Source organism: Schistocerca nitens, chromosome 9, assembly GCF_023898315.1.
Source record: "Schistocerca nitens isolate TAMUIC-IGC-003100 chromosome 9, iqSchNite1.1, whole genome shotgun sequence".
Lineage (NCBI taxonomy): Eukaryota > Metazoa > Arthropoda > Insecta > Orthoptera > Acrididae > Schistocerca > Schistocerca nitens.
Window position 1 is genome coordinate 20,223,968 of NC_064622.1, and position 19,734 is coordinate 20,243,701.

General features: G+C 40.9%; 1 protein-coding gene across 1 annotated transcript in view; it reads left to right on the top strand.

Moving 5' to 3' along the window:
* Window positions 1–19,734, top strand: part of LOC126203510 (midasin-like) — a 311,918-nt gene that overhangs the window by 57,948 nt on the left and 234,236 nt on the right. Inside the window, exons 13-15 of the mRNA XM_049937836.1 lie at window positions 4,112–4,343; window positions 4,513–4,729; window positions 18,112–18,297. Coding sequence (XP_049793793.1) covers window positions 4,112–4,343; window positions 4,513–4,729; window positions 18,112–18,297 — 635 coding nt within the window. The remainder of the gene's footprint in view (window positions 1–4,111; window positions 4,344–4,512; window positions 4,730–18,111; window positions 18,298–19,734) is intronic.

A 19,734-nucleotide genomic window follows, 5' to 3' on the forward strand; every position in this document is an offset into this window, starting at 1 on the left:
ATTATCCGGATTTGACAGAGTTCGTGCCCGGTGAACCAGCATTCTGAGTAAACCGTTTTTCTGTGCGGGTTGTGGCAGCTGCTGGCGTGCAGGTACAAGTCGGAGTGAGTGGGTTTGCGGTACACACCGTGACTGAAGGTACCATCTCCCTTCCTCTTAACTAGTAAATCTAGGAAAGGGAGTAGTACTAGTCGGCAGATAAAACGTCTAGCACAGCTTGGACGCCATTCAGAACTGAATTCAGCTATACTGACAATGAATAATAGCCACAAAGTACGCACACAGCGTTCGGAACAGCTGTGGCTAGAAGGAAATGCTACAGCCGTTGCTATTGTTCGGCGCACACCACTGACAAAGTGCCAGACGCACTACGGACTGCACAGGAAACGCTTAGCACAACTAGGAAAAAAATACAGGACTCGTTCAACACTGGAATAAGTGTTAAACAGCACCTGAAGAAGACTGCGAGTCACACAGTTGAAGTATTGTGCAGGAAAGACGCGAATAACTGCAGAAACCCTATTAATGAACTTGACAATGTCTCACCGGGAAAGCCTGAAGAATTACAAAAAAAGTTGTTATTGGTATAGTAAATTGTAATTCAGCCCTAAAATGTTCCTGCATTATTTGTCTTGTAAATTTAAAAATATTTAATGTTCTAGTGTAATGTGACATGTGATCAGTTGTTCACAGAGACCAGTAAGCTTTTGTCCCAGGAATAGAACAGCTGCTTTGCTTTCTAGGTTTTAACATATGTTACAGGCATAACACAAGTTTCTTACAAAAAAGTGCTTATATTCCCTTTTTGTAAAATTCAGTTCATTGAAAGTTACCGGTGCGCAAGTAGCCCAATGCGGCGTAAATGAAATAAGACTTGCACTTGGCGGCTGAACTTCTCCGAATAGGGGCCTCCCGGACGTTGATGCCATCCGCTCATTTCCATTATTTCCATTGAAAGTTGGCCCACAGTTCTTGATTTTTGATTTGTTACTTGCTCCATACTTCACCTCGAGTATTGTTATGTGTTTTAATGTTATTCTTCTGCCACTGTTCCAGTATGTTGTTCCATTTGATTACCAAGTGAGCTGGTGCAATGGTAAAACATTAGACTTATATTCAGGGTGGTCACAGTTCAGATTCTCATCCAGCCATCCTGATTTAGATTTTCCACAATTCCCGTACTTCACTTACGGTAAATACTGGCACGATTCCTTCAGTAGGACACAACTGATTTTGATACCTTCCCTTCACCAGTCCGAGCATGTACTCAGTCTCTAATGGCCTTGTTGTTTGTGGGACATTGTGCCCTTACCTTCCTTTTGTCTGTTCCATTTTATTCCTTTAACTTGCGCCTCTCTCAAGCTCATATTACGTGAATGTCACTTGTGTATTGTAAGTGTTAGAAAAACTGAAGTTAAGGGGAAACGGAGCTAAAACTGACCTTAGTTTACAGAGTTACTAACACATACTTCCATAACAACATATGTGTGACGATGTGATTAGAAAAGTCTCTGCTGAGCTATTAAGCATTATGATATTCCTTAAAATTGAAAACTTATTCACTAGCATTGAAACAGATTGTTGTAAATGATATATTGGGTGATCTGCATTTATGTTTGCCAGAGTCAGATTGGTCAAAGCATCTGAGGAACACCCTTCTCGGATTCATTATATTTACTTAATATACTAAGAGTACTTAGAAAATATAACAGATTACTAAAGGGTCAGCTTACGCTACGCTTTTCCATCCTCTTTTGGAGTACTGCTGTGCAGTCTGGTATCCTTACCAGATAGGATTAATGGAGTACACTGAGAAAGTCCAAAGAAGAGTGGCATGTTTTTTATTATCGAGAAATAGTGGAGAGAGTTTCACTGACATAATACAAGATTTGGGGTGGACATCATTAAAACAAAGGCATTTTTTGTTCTGGCGGAATCTTATCATGAAATTTCAATCACCAACTTTCTCGTCCAAATGCGAAAATATTTTGTTGACAACGACCTACATAGGGAGAAATGATTATTGTAATAAAATAAGGAAATTAGAGCTCACACAGAAAGATATAAGTGTTTTTTTTTTTTTTCCTTTGTGCACTGTTAGAGATTCGAATAATAGAGAACTATTGTGAAAGTGGTTCGATTAACCCTCTGCCAGGCACTTAAGTGTGATTAGCAGAGTGTCCATGTAGATGTAGATGAACAGCATGTTAAGTGATTAAAGTAAATGCAAGGGAGCTCCTCAAGGTACTGTGACCAGTCTTATTTTAGTTGATACATATCTATGGTGTAAGACGTAAAAACCACACTATATGCAGATGATCTGGTTATTTTGACTTCATTACCTTGAAGGGTGGTCACATGAAAACCTTAGGGAAGTGAGCATTTGGAAAAACCTACTATCAGATATTTTCTTTATGTCACTCTTACCCAAAAATAACTGTTAAAAACTGGAGGGGAAGATCTGCAGTAGAATGAACATATAGATCAAAAATTAAACTGGAGACATACATAAATAAAACTGCTGATAAAGCAAATAGCAGACTCAGCATAGTAAAGAGGTTGGGGATAGTAAATGGGGATGTTAAAGGGCAGTGCTCAACACACCTGCAAAACCTGCATAAGATGAATTTTAACAGTAGTGAAGCACTTGTTGTGGCTATTACTAGAAATATCAGATGGTTAGAAAAAGTCCAGAACCAAGCATTAAGAATTATAACTGGTGGAGTAAAATCAACACCTTGAGCATTGTAACTGGGTTAGAACCTCTTGAAATAAGTATTCAAAGTTTAGCACTGCTCAGGTATGAGAAACTAATTCGTCTATCCAATCGTATTAAATTTCTAAAAGATAAAGAGTCATGTAACAATAATAGTAGAAAATTGAAAACACAAACTAGCTTCATCCAAAACGTAGAATACATAAGATACAATATCAACTGCCAAGAGTTGATGTTAAAAAATGTATTTTCCCACTCTCTCCAACTCTGCTTTCTCAGTTGCAATACCAGATAGACATAATTTATAATTAAAAAAAATATGAAACATAAATTAATCATTAGAGCTACAGCATTGGAAACAGTAAAACTGAGATACCCTGAAGTTCAGTGGCTCCACGTCTACACAGGTGGTTCACCAATGGAAAAAGAAAGAAAAACATTGGCATAGGAGTGTACAGCAAAATTTTCTCTCTCTGTCGATTTGTAGGACCACACCACTCAGAGTTAGAAGGTGAAGTTGGAACCACCGTAGTTGCATGTCAGCGAAACAACTATTTACGCATATTCGACAAAGCAGTTATATTTTGTTATTCCAGAGCAGCAAATATTAGCAGTTATAAACACAAAACATCCAAAAATAGTTCAAGTTAAGGTATCCAGGAAGTAATTGCAGAAGCAGCAGAAGAAGACAAACTGCAATTAAGTGGATACCATCTTACAGTGGCTTAAATGGCAATGAAAAAGCAGTTTTTCTATCCAAAAAGGGCAGAAAGATTAAATATACTGGGAAAACTAACATGATTTCTTTTTATTGGAGTGCATTTTTAACAATACATTTAATGAAGAATTAAAATGATCCAATAAAAGATCCGGAAAAACCTCATGGGATGACTGTAGTGCCTGATGGACCAAGAGGAGAAGCAGTACCCAAATTCCACTTGGCTGCTGGATATGGCTGACTGGCCACCTATCTGCCTCACCAACAATTGGTTCGATCATGAACAAAAACATTTAACATAGTGCAAAAAATTGACTGTAATTCAGGCTTGACAATGTTGTATTGGGAATCAAGAGCACAGATGATGGTAAATCAAGTGTCAGAACATAATAATAATAATAATAATAATAATGTCCATTATTTTAATGGACGTTGGCCTATTTTCTAATGGGGAGAGAGAGCAATCTGATACTACAATTTAGTAACTAGCTGAAACCAGTGATATTGTGCAGTCGCAAATAATAGAAAATAAAATAAAATAAAATAATAATTGTAATTACTTTAACTCACCTCCCATCAGTTTCACGTTTCGTCCACTGCTTCAGTATTTCTGCATAATTATATATATCAACGTAGTTGGTGCAACCATTTCTCATGATTTTACTTTGCTTTCACAGAGAGAGTATCATAGCCGAAACTGGAAAATAGTACTCCTTATGATGAAGCGCAAAACGTCTTTTGTCTTGAAGAAGTTACGTAAGAAGTCTAACCCCAGTGAAGAAATTACCACTATGATTTCAAACTGGAAACAGTTAAGTGGTGATTTGTCACGGCTAGAGAAGCAGATTTCCTCTAATGCTATGGCCTTCACTTTTATCGAGGGAAGTCTTGTCAGAGCTGTCCGTGAAGGTGAGTTCCCTTTTTTCCTTCCATAGAGGTGGGGAGGAGGGAGGAATATCACATTTGAGTTGAACTTTGCCAGCCAGTGACCAATGTACATCTTCATTCAGCTATATAAGTGAGAAATATCTGATTTTGTGGTTTTATTTGTGTATTAATTATATCTTGATATGAATAGGAAAATGGGTGCTCCTTGATGAAATCAACTTGGCACCACCAGAAACGTTGGAATGCTTGTCAGGGCTATTGGAAGATGGAGCTGTGGGCAGCCTCCGCTTATTGGAACGAGGTGATGAGCAACCTGTTCCAAGGCACAAGGACTTTCGTCTCTTTGCTTGTATGAATCCTGCTACAGATGTCGGCAAGAAGGAACTGCCTGCTGGCTTACGTAACAGGTAAAACTTTGGCACTTCATTCAGGTAAAACTTAAATTTTGTATCTCTTGAAGAGTCAAAATTTTTCCCCTGCTGCACAAAAACCTATGAATTGATGACATGACGATGATGATGACGATGACGATGACGATGATGATGATGATGATAATAATAATAATAATAATAATAATAATAATAGTAGTAGTAACAATAACAATTATATAATTAAGTCTTTCAACTTGCCCTTCAAAGAATTTCCATGGAGTTGCATTACATCATGGGCAACTTGTTACAGAATTGTCTTCCAGCAGAAAGTGGACTGTGACCTGTGGCTCTTATTTCTTCATAATGTATGATGATCACATCTGATTTGCGTATTGTAATGATGAATGTCTCTCTTTATGATGCAAATTTCTACATTATCTTCTACAAATGTAATTGTATTAGGGACACACAATCAGTTAATTGTACTTGATGAAATAGTCACTACAGGATTGACATTTACTTGTATTAGTATTTATTCTATCTGCTGCCTTCTGAAGCTGGAATACTGAATCCATGTAGACTGTGGATTGCCCATCTCCAGTTTCAGTTCCCTATTGCAAAAGTGAATAGATAAAACCATAATAGATTTGTTTTAGGACAGGAGGAGTTGTTATACTTGTGGGGCATTTTATTAAGTACATGTTGCACCTAATCTTTTTACAGATGAATTTGTACATGCCATTTGAGTTTTATGGTATCTTCTTTGTCATCACATGCTGCTTCAGCCTGGGTCACCATATACTGGAACTACATGGGGGTGGACAAAAATATGGAAACACTAAAACACAGCACAGTAATGCAGGGTAGGAAAACTGTTGGCATTCAAAAAAGCACCTAGTTATCTCAGAATGGATAAATACGGGTCCAGTATGTTTTTTGAGGGAATCTTGTACCATTCTTCTCACAGAATAGGGGCTAGCTCAGGAAAGGTAATGATGATAGAGGTTGATAGCAACCACACATCCTTCTTTCCAAAGTAGGCTCTATAATGTAGAGATCTGGTGACTGTGGTGGCAGGGAGATGTGACAGTTTGTGCTCGTGCTCACAAAACAGTCCTGGACAATGCAACTGCGTGGACAGGGGTGTCTTGGAACACAGTATCACCATGGGGGAACAAATATAATACCTCGGGAAGGACCTAATCATTCAAAATGCTCACATAATCCACAGTAGTAATGTAAACTTTGGGGCACATGGAATACCGTGACATGACTGCTCGTGTCATCACTGAACCCACACTATGTTTCATTCTTGGGACGTAAACTTAGCCAGAAGTTGGAAACAGTGTCAGACAAGACTCATTCTACCAAATAACATGCTTCCATTGCCGCACCATCCACATTTCATTGCTTCGGCACCACATTTTCCTGGTAATGGCATTTGCATCACTAACTTGGGGTTTTGGAATTCCAGCTGGCCCTGCAATTCCCAGCTTATGGAACTCCCTCTGTGTTGTTCTGGTGCTGGCAGGGTTCACGGGTGCGACATTCGGTTCTGCAATTACTTTTGCAGCTGTCGTCCTCTTATTTTTTTGCCACAGTCCTCTTCAGTGACCAGCTTTTGTGATCACTCAACATACACTTGCACCTGTATTGTTAGTTAGTGGATTATGATTTTCCACTTCCCCGTATGCAGTATAAATCGTCAGTACGGTGTTCTTGAAACACCAAACACTTTGGCTACCTTGGTCACGGAAGTACCCATCATACGAGCACCAGCAATCAGATTTGCTTTGCTTCGACATAATGCACTCGCAACTAAACGGAACATTGTTCTGACCACGACTGACACGTGCAGTGTATTGAGGGCATTGAATATATGCCATTCATGGTCAAACCCAACAGCAACATCTGCAGGCTTGGCTAGCATCTACATCTACATGGATACTCTACAAATCACATTTAAGTGCCTGGCACAGTGTTCATCGAACCACCTTCACAATTCTCTATTATTCCAATCTCGTATAGCGCGCGCAAAGAACGAACACCTATATCCTTCCGTACGAGCTCTGATTTCCCTTATTTTATCGTGGTGATTGTTCCTCCCTGTGTAGGTCGGTGTCAACAAAATATTTTCACATTCTGAGAGAGTTGGCGATTGGAATTTCGTGAGAAGATTCCGTCGCAGCGAAAAACGCCTTTCTTTTAATGATGTCCAGCCCAAATCCTGTATCATTTCTGTGACACACTCTCTCCCATATTTCGCGATAATACAAAATGTGCTGCCTTTCTTTGAACTTTTTTGATGTACTCCGTCAGTCCTATCTGGTAAGAATCCCACACCACGCAGCAGTATTCTAAAAGTGCACGGACAAGCGTAGTGTAGGCAGTCTCCTTAGTAGGTCTGTGACATTTTCTAAGTGTCCTGGCAATAAAACGGAGTCTTTGGTTAGCCTTCCTTCCAGTTTTAGCTGTTTGTAATTGTATAGTTGCTTTTAGCACTCATGTGGATGACCTCACACTTTTCGTTATTTAGGGTGAACTGCCACTTTTTGCACCATTCAGATATCTTTCCTAAATCGTTTTGCAATTTGTTTTGATCTTCTGATGACTTTATTAGTCGATAAACGACAGCGTCATCTGCAAACAACTGAAGACGGCTGCTCAGATTGTCTCCCAAATCGTTTATGTATATATGAAGAACAGCAAAAGCCCTATAACTCTTATCTTGGGTAATGCCAGAAATCACTTCTGTTTTACTCGATGACTTTCCATCAATTACTACGAACTGTGACCTCTCTGACAGGAAATCACAAATCCAGTCACATAACTGAGACGATATTCCATAAGCATGCAATTTCAGTACGAGCCGCTTGTGTGGTACAATGTCAAAAGCCTTCCGGAAATCCAGGAATACAGAATCAATCTGAAATCCCTTGTCAATAGCACTCGGCACTTCATGTGAATAAAGAGCTAGTTGTGTTTCACAGGAACGATGTTTTCTAAACCCATGTTGACTGTGACATCAGCATACTCCGAAAGGAACCTAATTGGTATACAGTCTGGACCAGAAGACTTGCTTTTATTAAGTGATTTAAGTTACTTTACTTCTACATTACTCATGTTGGCAGCTGTTCTTGATTCAAATTCTGGAATATTTACTTCGTCTTCTTTTGTGAAGGCATTTCGGAAGGCTGTGTTTAGTAACTCTGCTTTGGCAGCACTGTCTTCGATAGTATCTCCATTGCTATCACACAGAGAAGGCATTGATTTTTTCTTGCTGCTAACATACTTCACATACGACCAGAATCTCTTTGGATTTTCTGCCAGGTTTCAAGGCAAAGGTTCGTTGTGGAAACTGTTATAAGCATTTCACATTGAAGTCCGCGCTAAATTTCGAGCTTCTGTAAAAGAATGCCGATCTTGGGGATTTTGCGTCTGTTTAAATTCGGCATGTTTGTTTTGTTGTTTCTGCAACAGTGTTCTAACATGTTTTGTGTACCAAGGAGGATTAGCTCCGTTGTTTGTTAATTTATTTGGCATAAATCTCCCAATTGCTGCCAATACTATTTCTTTGAATTTAAGCCATATCTAATCTACACTTGTATCATTAATTTGGAATGAGTGGAGATTGTCTCTCAGGAAGGTGTCAAGTGAATTTTTATCTGCTTTTTTGAATAGGTATATTTTTCACTTATTTTTCGAGGTTTTGGGGATTACAATATTCAATTTCGCTATGACAACCCTGTGTTCACTATTCCCTGTCTGTTTTGATGCTCGTTATTAACTCAGGATTATTTCTTGCATTTATATTCAAACATGCGTTTCTCATGGTGTTCCAATCTATGTGTTTTTTCCCATATATTTCATTCAGAGGGTGCCCCTACCCCTTCATATTTTTTAAAATTAATGTCAGTCTCATGTCATCAGTGTCTTTTTTTGTTTTTCTCATCGCTTCATGTTATTTGGGGCTCCCCTTATTTCCTGCTGCTTTTCAGTTCTACTGGGACTATTTATAGCTGCACTCTGCCTTTGACATCCTCGTTATGTGCACTACCCAAATGTTGTTTCTGTTTAATTTTAATGGTGGTAGCACAATCCTGCTGGAAAATGATGTCGGGAGGCATCTGTGGAACTGCATAGTTTGGCAACATGTGAAGAGAGGTGTGAGAAACGGACCAATTATCCTATGTTTATGAAATCCTAACCACACATTAACTTTTGGTGTGACCATTTCGTACAGAATCACTTATTCTGGAGCCTCACTTCCCCCTGTTTGACATTTATGTCAGTTAACTTTGCTACTACATATGTGGAATGATGTAACATTTCGGCAACAAAATCACATTGTCTGTGGTGATCCTCAGGCTTAATTTGATGAAAAAGTTGGAGTTTGTAAGCATGCAGCCAGAGACATTTGTGCGCGGTGTCATGCACTATCGAATGGGGGACTCCTAGTTCCCTACTAGCTTGTCAGATGGCTTTATGTGGGCTTCTGGTGAATGCTTTGGACACCCATTCCTTGGTCGCTTCATTTACATGCGTTTTAGGATGTTTTCCATCATTTGAAATCAAACTTCCGATTTCTCAAAGAGTTCTGTCCCACTGGTCAGTGGATTTGTGTGTGGAAAGATCCATTTTCCATTCTCTTCTCGCTCACCGCTGAACATTTGTTACAGGTTTTAACTCTGCTAACGATAGCGCACACTGCAGCTTTCGTTGTGGTATCCAAATATTGGCTGTTAGAAGCATGTCTGCCTGCTGCACAGTAAATATTTGTACGCGTGCGCTATACGACTCAGTGCTGTCCACGAAATGAGGAGGATCGCATCTTACAGAGTGTCTCTGTCAATTGCATACTTACCCAGCAACGTAAAATGTCAAGGTCTTTCATTATAAGTATGTGTGTACCTCTAGCCTGGACGCCCTGCATTAATGTTAATATTAGTTAGAGCTACTATGCTCTTAATTTTTCCTTTCTTCATTTGCCCATTATCCATATTTTATTAAATATGGAAGTATTTTATGGTATGTTAAGCACATTGCATCATTATAATTTATAAGAATCATAATTACAACAGACAGTGTGTTTCGTCACAAGTATTCAGATTTCCAATTTGTTGCGTATAGGCTTATAGTTGTATGAAAGTTGTCTTTCCAGTTATGCTGTGTGGGTACTGCACTGTTTGAATGTGGATATTTGTGCTGTCTGCCTATTAATGCTGTTCTTACAAAGGAAGTATTGTTGCATCACCATTCGAAGAAAAGGCCTATTCAGGGCCTGAATGTTACTTTTGTTAAACATTTTTATGATACTTTCTGGCAGATTAAAACTGTGTGCCCGACCGAGACTCGAACTCGGGACCTTTGCCTTTCGCGGGCAAGTGCTCTACCATCTGAGCTACCAAAGCACGACTCACGCCCGGTACTCACAGCTTTACTTCTGCCAGTATCTCGCCTCCTACCTTACACAGTTTTAATCTGCCAGGAAGTTTCATATCAGCGCACACTCCGCTGCAGAGTGAAAATCTCATTCTGGATTTTTATGATACTTTAGAGCATTTGTTGCATATCAGATAAAAAGAATGAACCAAATTTTAGAAAGAATGGGAACAATTAAATTTGCGCCAACCTTTTAGCATAGACTTTTTGTATATGTATGTTTTTTAAAATCATTTGTTTATTCCATTTATGTAGTTAGTCTCAGCAAAAAGTGTGGTTTTTGAACATAGAGCAGAGAATGCATTTCAACAAAGCAGTAGGTTTGTTCCTTGGCACCTCTCTCTCAGAATGGACTTTGACTCTTGCAGACTATTTCTTGGGAAGTTGTCAGTGATCTAAACTCAAGTGACCACCTCCAGATGTGGAAACACGCCAGATGTAGCAGTGCGCTAATTAAAGCTACCAAGTTGGATGCTGTATTAAGACAAATTGGATGCTATACAGACAATTTTCTGTGCTAAAACATAGTGACAGCAACCAGGAGCTGGCGAATCATATTACTTACGTGCTCTACAATCTTCCTTGGAGTTTTCATGCAGATTAAGAAGACAGGCTTTCCCCTGCTGGTGCAATGATGAATGCCACTGCACAATTATGGATAAGTAGGTAGCTCTCAAAAACCTAAAGAGCAAGCCTACTGCATAGAGGCTTGCAACCTTTCATATAGTGATGGAAAAATGTGACAGGATTACCAAGAAGAGGAAGAAGAGAATGTAACATCAACTCCTGAATACCATAAACGATTCCATTAAATCAATACAAGTACGGAAAGTCGTAAGAAGGGTTAGGAAGAGAGATAAACCACATTATCAGTGTTATGATGATAAATGGGAACCTTGTGAGGGGGGTGGAGAAGTAAATGGAAACTTCTCTTTGTGTGAGTGAGATTTGGCTTTTTCGGCTGCACGACATGCAACAAAGTCACAACAAAATCCCGTAACACGTGTTGTGATACCTTGTTGGGAACACTAAAGAACCTTCCTCCAATGTTATAAAAAATACGAGCAGAATGGCAATTTTGCTATGGGAGAAAGCTATTTTAATCCCATCAATTAAGCCTTGTGTAGAACAAACATGAATGAGTATCTATCGTATTGTTGCCTCACTAGCTGATTAGGAAATACAATTAAAAAGATATGTAAGTGCCACCAGATCTTGATCATAGAATCAGGGCAGATGATTAGCTGTGTTCGGTGTGGGTTCAAGAAATGCTATTCCAGATTTGAAATACTGTGTCAACCTGCCTACACAGACATTATATAATGGAATTTTCAAACAATGGAAACTTCAGGTAGGAATATCAACAATGTAGGAAAAGATAGATTGCTACTTAGTGTAAACATGACATTTTAAGTTGCAGAGAGGCACAATTCAGAGATACTTACACAAAGCTTTCAGCCACAGCCTTCATTAGCAAAACAGAAACACACACCATTCATACACACAAACATGCACACTTCACACACAAGTGACTGCCAACTGTGGCATCTTGGGCCAGAATGCAACTATCATGTGGGATGGAAGCATCATTCTGGAGGGGGTAGGGCAGGGGAAGGGATGGTAGTGTATGGGAATACTGGCTGGTGGAGTGTGCAGGGACTAGAATGCATACAGGCACAGCATCAGGAGATTGTGGGGTAGGGAGGCAGGGAAAAAGGAGAGGATCAGGGAAAAATGGGCAGATGCATTGGTAGAGGGCGGCAAATAAAGGGTGGGAGGTGAGAATGGGGAGTAGATGATAGGACAAAGGGGGTGGAGAGTGTGGGGACACTATGTTCCCGTAGGTTGAGGCTGGGATAATAACGGGAGAGGGGACTGTGTTGTATGGATAAATCCCAAGTGTAAATCAGAAAAGCTGGTGGTGGAGGGAAGGATTCAGATGGTTTGAGTAATGAAGCAGCAATTGAAACAAGCACGTTGTGTTCAGCTTCATCTCTTGCTCTTGGCCACAGTTTGGCAGTGGCCGTTCATCTTACTGGACAGCTGGTTGGAGTCATAACCATTATAAAAAAACTGTGCAGCGATTTCAGCAGAACTGGTAAATGACACGGCTGCTTTCACAGGTTGGCTGACCGCTGATGTGATAGGATAGACCTGTGACCGGAATGGAATAGGAAGTGCTGAGTGGGTGGATTGGGCTGGTCTTTCACCTGGGTCTGTCATAACGATATGATGCTTGTGGCAAGGGGTTGGGATTGGGAGTGGCTAGGGATGGGATAAGATGATGTGATGTTGGGGGGGGGGGGGGGGGCAGAACACACCTTCAGGAGGGGTGGGAAGTATTTTGGGTTAGATGTCCCTCATTTCAGGGCATCATGATAGGTAATCAAGGCCCTGGCAAAGGATGTGGGTCAGTTGTTCAAGTCTGGGGTGGTACTCGGTTCTATCGCTGACATCCTACTGCCGCCTCAGGGCACTGATATCCAACCCCTATCCCTATCCTACCCGCAGTGTTCCTCCTTGGCCACCCCTTACAGCACCTAAACTGTGCCTAGCTGACCCTTTCAACTTGCCACATCCCCAAAACTCCCTACCAACACTGCTCTAATTCTAGAACTGAAACATTCCCTTAACACTGTTGTTAACCTAAGCAACAAAAACCTCAGTTCCACAGAAATTTCAGTCCTATCCAAAAGCATCACCTTTAGCCCTTTTGCCCTACACTCAAATTTAAACATTTTGTACTTGTTAAAGGGCTACTCTCCTTCTCGCAATCCCTGCAATGGAAGTACTTCCTGCAGCCAATCCCTCCAAGCAAAACCAACCTAATACCAACATCGATCTCTGACTCTCTCAGTTCATACCACCATCCAGCCGTGATCCTCACACCCACCCCCATCCTCCTCCCACCTAACCATCCTCATCACTGTTGATGCCACCTCCCAAGAAACCAACATCCCTCATGCCCATAGTATTACTGCTGTTGAACACTACCTTCTCCAATGTCTTTCAGACTCCAGACCCACAACCTCCTTCCTCATGCATCTTACTAACTGTATCCTAAAACACAACTACTTCTCCTTGGAAAGGAGACAGATAGAAACAAACACACAGCACAGCCATGGGCACCTGCATGGCAGCCTCCTGTGCCAACACGTTTATGTGCTGTCTAGAGGAAACCTTCCTAGCCTCCCAAACACCAAATCCCTAGTCTGATTCAGGTCCTTTGATGGATATCCTCATGATCTGTACTCAGGGCCAAGACGCAGTATCTTCATTCCTTCACAACCTCAACACATTTTCTTCCATCCACTTCACCTGGTACTCCTCAAACCAGTGTGTCATCTTTCTAGACGTTGACCATCTCCTCCCTGATGGTTCTATACACACCTCTGTCCACATTAAACCACCAACCACCAACTGTACCTGTGTTTTGGTGGCTGCCATCTGTTTCACACAAAAAAATCACTCCCATAGGGCCGAGATATGTGCACTGACACGAACACTCTTGCTCTGTATGCCGATGTTCTCACAGAGGCCTTGTCAGACAGGCACTATCCCACTCCCATACCATTTCCCCCCACAACCCCAATCCTCCCACCACCTCCAGAAACAAGCCACAGAGCATTGTCCCCTTTGTCACCTAGTACCATCCCGGACTGGAACAACTGAACCACTCTTTCGCCAGGGCTTTGATTACCTATCATTGTGCCCTGAAATGAGGGACATCCTATCCGAGATACTTCCCACCACTCCAAAAGTGGTGTTCTGTTGCCCACCCAATCTCTACAACATCCTAGTCCATTCCTATTGCACTCCCAATCTGAACCCCTTGCCACAAGGATCATATCCCTGTGGAAGACCCAGGTGCAAAACCTGTCCAATACACCCACCCAGCACTTCCTATTCCAGTCCTGTCCTGTCCTGTCCTGTCCTGTCCTGTCCTACCCCACCCCATCAGGGGCCGGGATACATGTGAAAGCAGCCATGTCATTTACCAGCTCTTGTGCAATTGTTGCACAGTTTTTTTGTATTGGTATGACTACCAACCAGCTGTCCACCAGGATGAAAGACCACCACTAATCTGTGGCCAAGAACAAAGTAGACCACCCTGTGGCACAACTTGTGGCTGAACATAACACTCTTGATTCCAGTGGCTGCTTCACTATGTAGCGGTTCTGCCTGCTTTATTTATTCATTTGTTTGATGTCCTTGGTGTCATCGTACTGCATTTCTGCACTGGCTGAAAAATGGGTTATGGATTCTGACACTGACTACTGTAAATAAGGTAGCCAACAGGGGCATAGTTGCATTTCACAGTACTTTAATTTCACTGTTCACAACCCCCTAATAATACACAGTTACATGGCCAGTGCAGTTTAACTTTCGATAAGCCTCATTAATAGTGTGCAGGCAAACGTCCACATACTGCTACAATATTTTAGTATTGAACATCTACGAGCAGTAAAAACATAACCACGAAGTTTGCAGTTCACGGAATAGAAAGGTAAGTATGGAGCAGACACTGTCAGTGTTTTAACACAAGGCGTATTGGTATAACACTTATTCCACTGTTAAGTTAATGCATTGTTGTTGTTCTAAGCAGCACAGATTCCTCGTCTGAAACTCAGCTGTGAACTGACGGTCTTGTGACCAAAAACGGAGCCCTTATATATTAACACAATAATAGGTACTGTAACTACAAATTGTTTGAAGTTTAATTTACCAAAATTACAATTAAAACTTAACTCATTAAATTAACTGAATACATTGAAAAATTGGTTCTTTTTAACAGTTTCTCCTACTGGAAGGGTTAAGCTGAATTATTTGTTTAAATCATGAAATTAACAAATATAAGCACTTAAACAATACTTTGGACAAAACTGTTAATTACTTTGGAATTAATTAATGGCTGGTTTTGCTAACATGTTTTAGACTAGACCCAAATAGATACTTTAAGAATACTATAATTTCGTCTTCCAAATGTTTACAATTATTACAGAGTTTATATTTGTTTACATGTCAACAATAGAATTATGTACCTAAAACTAAGAACAAAATTAGACCTGGTGTTATTTACTTTAAAACTGAGGGCCAGTCTTTCTCTACTGTGAAAATACAGATTATATTCATGTTTGTTAATGGTAATAAGTTCAAAAATGAAAAAACGAATTTAAGTAAGGCAGATGGCAAAACAAGAGGAGAAGAAAAATATCCCAGCTTTCTTCCTCACAACTACCCAACCCATCTGTGTCCTGCCTCCCACCACCTGCTTTTCTGAACTGCGCAGAAAGTGAGTTATCCTTATAACACATTGTCTGCTCCCTTAGTTATCCTGGCCTCTACCTACAGTAACATACTGTCCCCACACCCTCCACCCAACAGTTTTCACTCCCTCTGTCCTATCATCTCCTCCCCATTCTCATCTTTCACCCTGTTTATTTGCAGCCCCCTGCCAATTCATCCGCACATCTTTCCCCATTCCTCTCTTTTTCTCTCCTTTTTTCCCCACCTACCTGCTCAACAACCTCCTGATACTGCACCTGTTGACATGCTAGGCCCTGCCCACTCCGACAGCATTAGTTCCCCCCCCCCCCCCCTCCCGCATCTTGTACACTACTATTTCTTCCCCTTCCCCATGTCTTCCAATTTGCTGCTTCCATCCCATATGATAGTTGCGTTCTGGCCTGAGCTGACGGAGTTGGCGGTCCTATGTGCATGAAGTGTGCACACTTGTTTGTGTGAATGATGTGTGTTTCTCTTTTGCTGATGAAGACTGTGGCTGAAACCTTTGTACAAGTGTTGTTGTTGTGTGGCTTTTTTTTTTTTTTTTTTTTTTTTTTTTTTTTTTTTTTTTTTTTTTGCGCCTGTCTGCAACTTAACATGCCATCCTTATGGTAAGTTGCAATCTATCTTTCCCTAAAAAAAAAACTAACTAACTAACTCCGTCTACAGGCCGCAAGCGACCCATCGGGACCATCCGACCGCCGTATCATCCTCAGGTGAGGATGCGGATAGGAGGGGCATGGGGTCAGCACACCGCTCTCCCGGTCGTTATGACGGTTTTCTTTGACCGGAGCCGCTACTATTCGGTCGAGTAGCTCCTCAATTGGCATCACGAGGCTGAGTGCACCCCGAAAAATGGCAACAGCACGTGGCGGCGGGATGGTGACCCATCCAAGCGCCGGCCACGCCCGACAGCGCTTAACTTCGGTGATCTCACGGGAACCGGTGTATCCACTGTGGCAAGGCCGTTGCCCAATCTATCTTTCCCTACAGAATGAATATTTTGTTTGAGGTTGAGAAGTTCTAGAGGAATACTTGACACAGTATCATTGGACAGTTCATGCTTCTGGGGAAATCATCCAGTCCCCCTCTTTCCCACAAACACTCTCCCCTCCTCAATAGGAGGTGATGTTCTAGGAAAAGGCTTGGAGACACTGGAAGTTACCAGCTACATTATGTGTTGCTGTGAGACATAGTGAACTTGTAAATTAAATCTTGTACCAAGGGTGCATCTTCACTCACACACTTGTGTAATTTTTGCCTTTAAAACTATGTGACTGGCTTCCTTCTCACTGGTTTTGTTCAGTTCATGTTCAGAGATTTCATTATTTCACATTTTCTTTATGCAGTCATTTGGCCACAGCGGCTATGCTCTGCAGTTCATTCAGAACGTTGGTTTTTATCCATCTTATGGCCTGTGTCTCTAGTTATTTGACCTGCAGTGAGGATTTCTCATACTTTGAACTCTGCCGCCTCGGACGTCAAAGGGCGGCCACCTGTTGACAGAGCTGCAAAGTTCACACAGCTCAGCACAGCCTCCTCGACTGTCAAAACACTGATCTCTCGACTGTCATAACGTTTGCCAATTGAGCTGCCGGTTTTACAACAGGACAATCGTGCCCGGCTCCCTGTTGTTAAAAGTTTTTCTTAGGCATTTTCGGGACATATTGTCTAGACATGTATCTGCGTGAGTGAGTCAGTGTACCGAGTGAGGTGGCGCAGTGGTTAGACACTGGACCCGCATTCGGGAGGACGACGGTTCAATCCCGCGTCCGGCCATCCTGATTTAGGTTTTCCGTGATTTCCCTAAATCATTCCAGGCAAATGCCGGGATGGTTCCTCTGAAAGGGCACAGCCGACTTCCTTCCCTAATCCGATGAGACCGATGACCACGCTGTCTGGTCTCCTTCCCCAAAAACAACCAACCAACAATGAGTCAGTGTTTTATGAATGGTAGTGGAAAGTGTTATCGCACAATTCAGGCTTTAACATCCAGTTTTTGTTGTTAGTGATTTTTCTTTTATGGGCTTTCGGCCACAGTCAAAGGCGTGTGCCTCTGCCCAATGCTTCGTCTCTCAGTGCTACGGACATTGTCAGTTTGTGCAAAGCTTCAGAAAGCGATATCGAAGTTAAATTCAGCAAACTGGTCACTTTATTTATTTATTTATTTTTCTTTTACAATGTTTACTGACTTTTTTTCTGTTAAAGAAATTAATTTCCTACATTGGCTGTTTTTTTTTTTTACATCCATTTTAATTTTATTTTTTACACTACAGCATTCTGGTTTTGTAGCAATTTTCAAGCAAAATCTTTAGCCAATTAAACACACATTTTGGGTTACAGTCACATAATTATGTATGTGATATTTGGTTTGCTGGGCTAAAGAACTGTAGCCGTGACACATGGCAGTACAAACCTGTCCGTGTAGGTTCCATCCTCAACTTGTTTGTCAGTCTGATGCTCCCTCACACTAGTAAATGGCTTGACTGCATATTACTGTTCGTACTGAACCAAATATAGCGGTTCTTGAGCTCAACTGTCCACACACTGAGCATAAAATTGTATGACTACAACCCAGAACATATGTATTTAATGGGTTTAACACAAATGCAGGAAACTAATTTCATTCAATAAGTGTATTATGGCCATGGACTCTGTTGCAAATAAAACATTTATTTTTTTCTTTGTAGGTTTACAGAATTCTTTGTAGATGAACTTACATCAGAGTGTGATTTGAAAGAAATGATGCATTGTTACATTGGACAACTTGGACTCGGAGCAAGAAAAATAAAGGATTTAGTGCAGTTCTATTGCAAACTGAAAAATGTTGACAATTATAGTCTTTGTGATGGGACTGGAAATAAACCACACTACAGGTGAGAAACAGAAAAATTGGCCCATCTTTAGATTGCTGTTTTGGTTCCTGTGATTGGAAGAAATGGCTATGAAAGTTCACAGTATGTCAGACACAATTATTTATTTCTACTTTAAATTGTATGTTTTTGAATAACATTTAGATAATTTTTTGCTACTTGAAACATTGTGGAAATATGACACACTTTAAAATGTTTCTGAAGTTACACCTAAAAGTTTTTTACAAATAGCAGATAATATTTGGAATTCACTGATAAATATGTATATAGCACTTGTGATGAATAACTTGGGGTTAAACTGTACAGTGTTAGTATTTATTCTGAATGTGTGTGAAAATTAGGGCAAGAGACAATATTCACAAATATCAGAATAAAATAATTAGAATTGCCTTAGTAAAAGTAGTTACTGTCTTGTGTTAAGAGTACTATGGGCTATTTTATTCAATACCTGTGTCATGATCGTCACCACCAACAACACGCCTTCTGTTATATCATTGTCTTCCTCTTTCCTTATCTTGTAAGATCTAGCAAAGGATATTCTTAATTTGTTTCCCATCCTTTTACTTGGCTACATGTCCTGTGGCAGTCCATTCTCTCAATTAGACATCCAATCCATCTTCTTTGCATTTACGTCACAGACTCAATTACATCTTCTGCTCAGGCTGCACTCATGGTAGATTAATTTATTTGTTTTTCTGTCATTCTCAAGAATTCCCAATAAGCATGTCTCCTTTGCTAGTTTACCAAAAGTATGGCAGGCTATTATTACTCTTCTTTTAATTTATTTTGCTATCTTTTCAGTCGTCAATGACAGCCTCAAATACAGAAACTACTCTGTTAGTTCTGTGATTTCATTGTTAATTTGTACAACTTTTTTGCAGTGCATTGATTATACCTTATTTTAGTCTTAACTGGAGTGATTTTTCAGGTCTACTTTCAGACTTGCTCTGTTATGTTTTTGTAACAATATAATGAAAGGATAGTTGCTACTCACCGTAGAGAGGAAATGCTTAGTCGCAGAAAGGCACACCAAAAAGACTGTCACACAATTAGCTTTCAGCCAAGAAGTCTCTTGTCAAAAATAGACAACATACACGTACACACACACTCACACAAATGCAACTCACACACACATGACTACAATATCTGGCAGCTGGAGCTAGATTGCAAGCAGCAGGGCATTGTGGGAGATGCAACCAGATGGGGGTACAGTGGAGGCTGGAGTGGAGAGGGATAGGGGTAGCAAGGTAGGGGTGGGGGACGGCAAAGTGCTGCTGGGAGTGTGCAGGGACAAGGTGGAGAGAGGGTAAGGCAGCTAGGTGCGGTCAGGAGGTTCGACAGAGGGTTGGGGGAAGGGGGGAGGGGGGGGAGGGTAGCGGAAAAGGACGGAAGAAAAGAGCTGTGGGTGCGTTGGTAGACTAGAGGACTGCGTAGTGATGG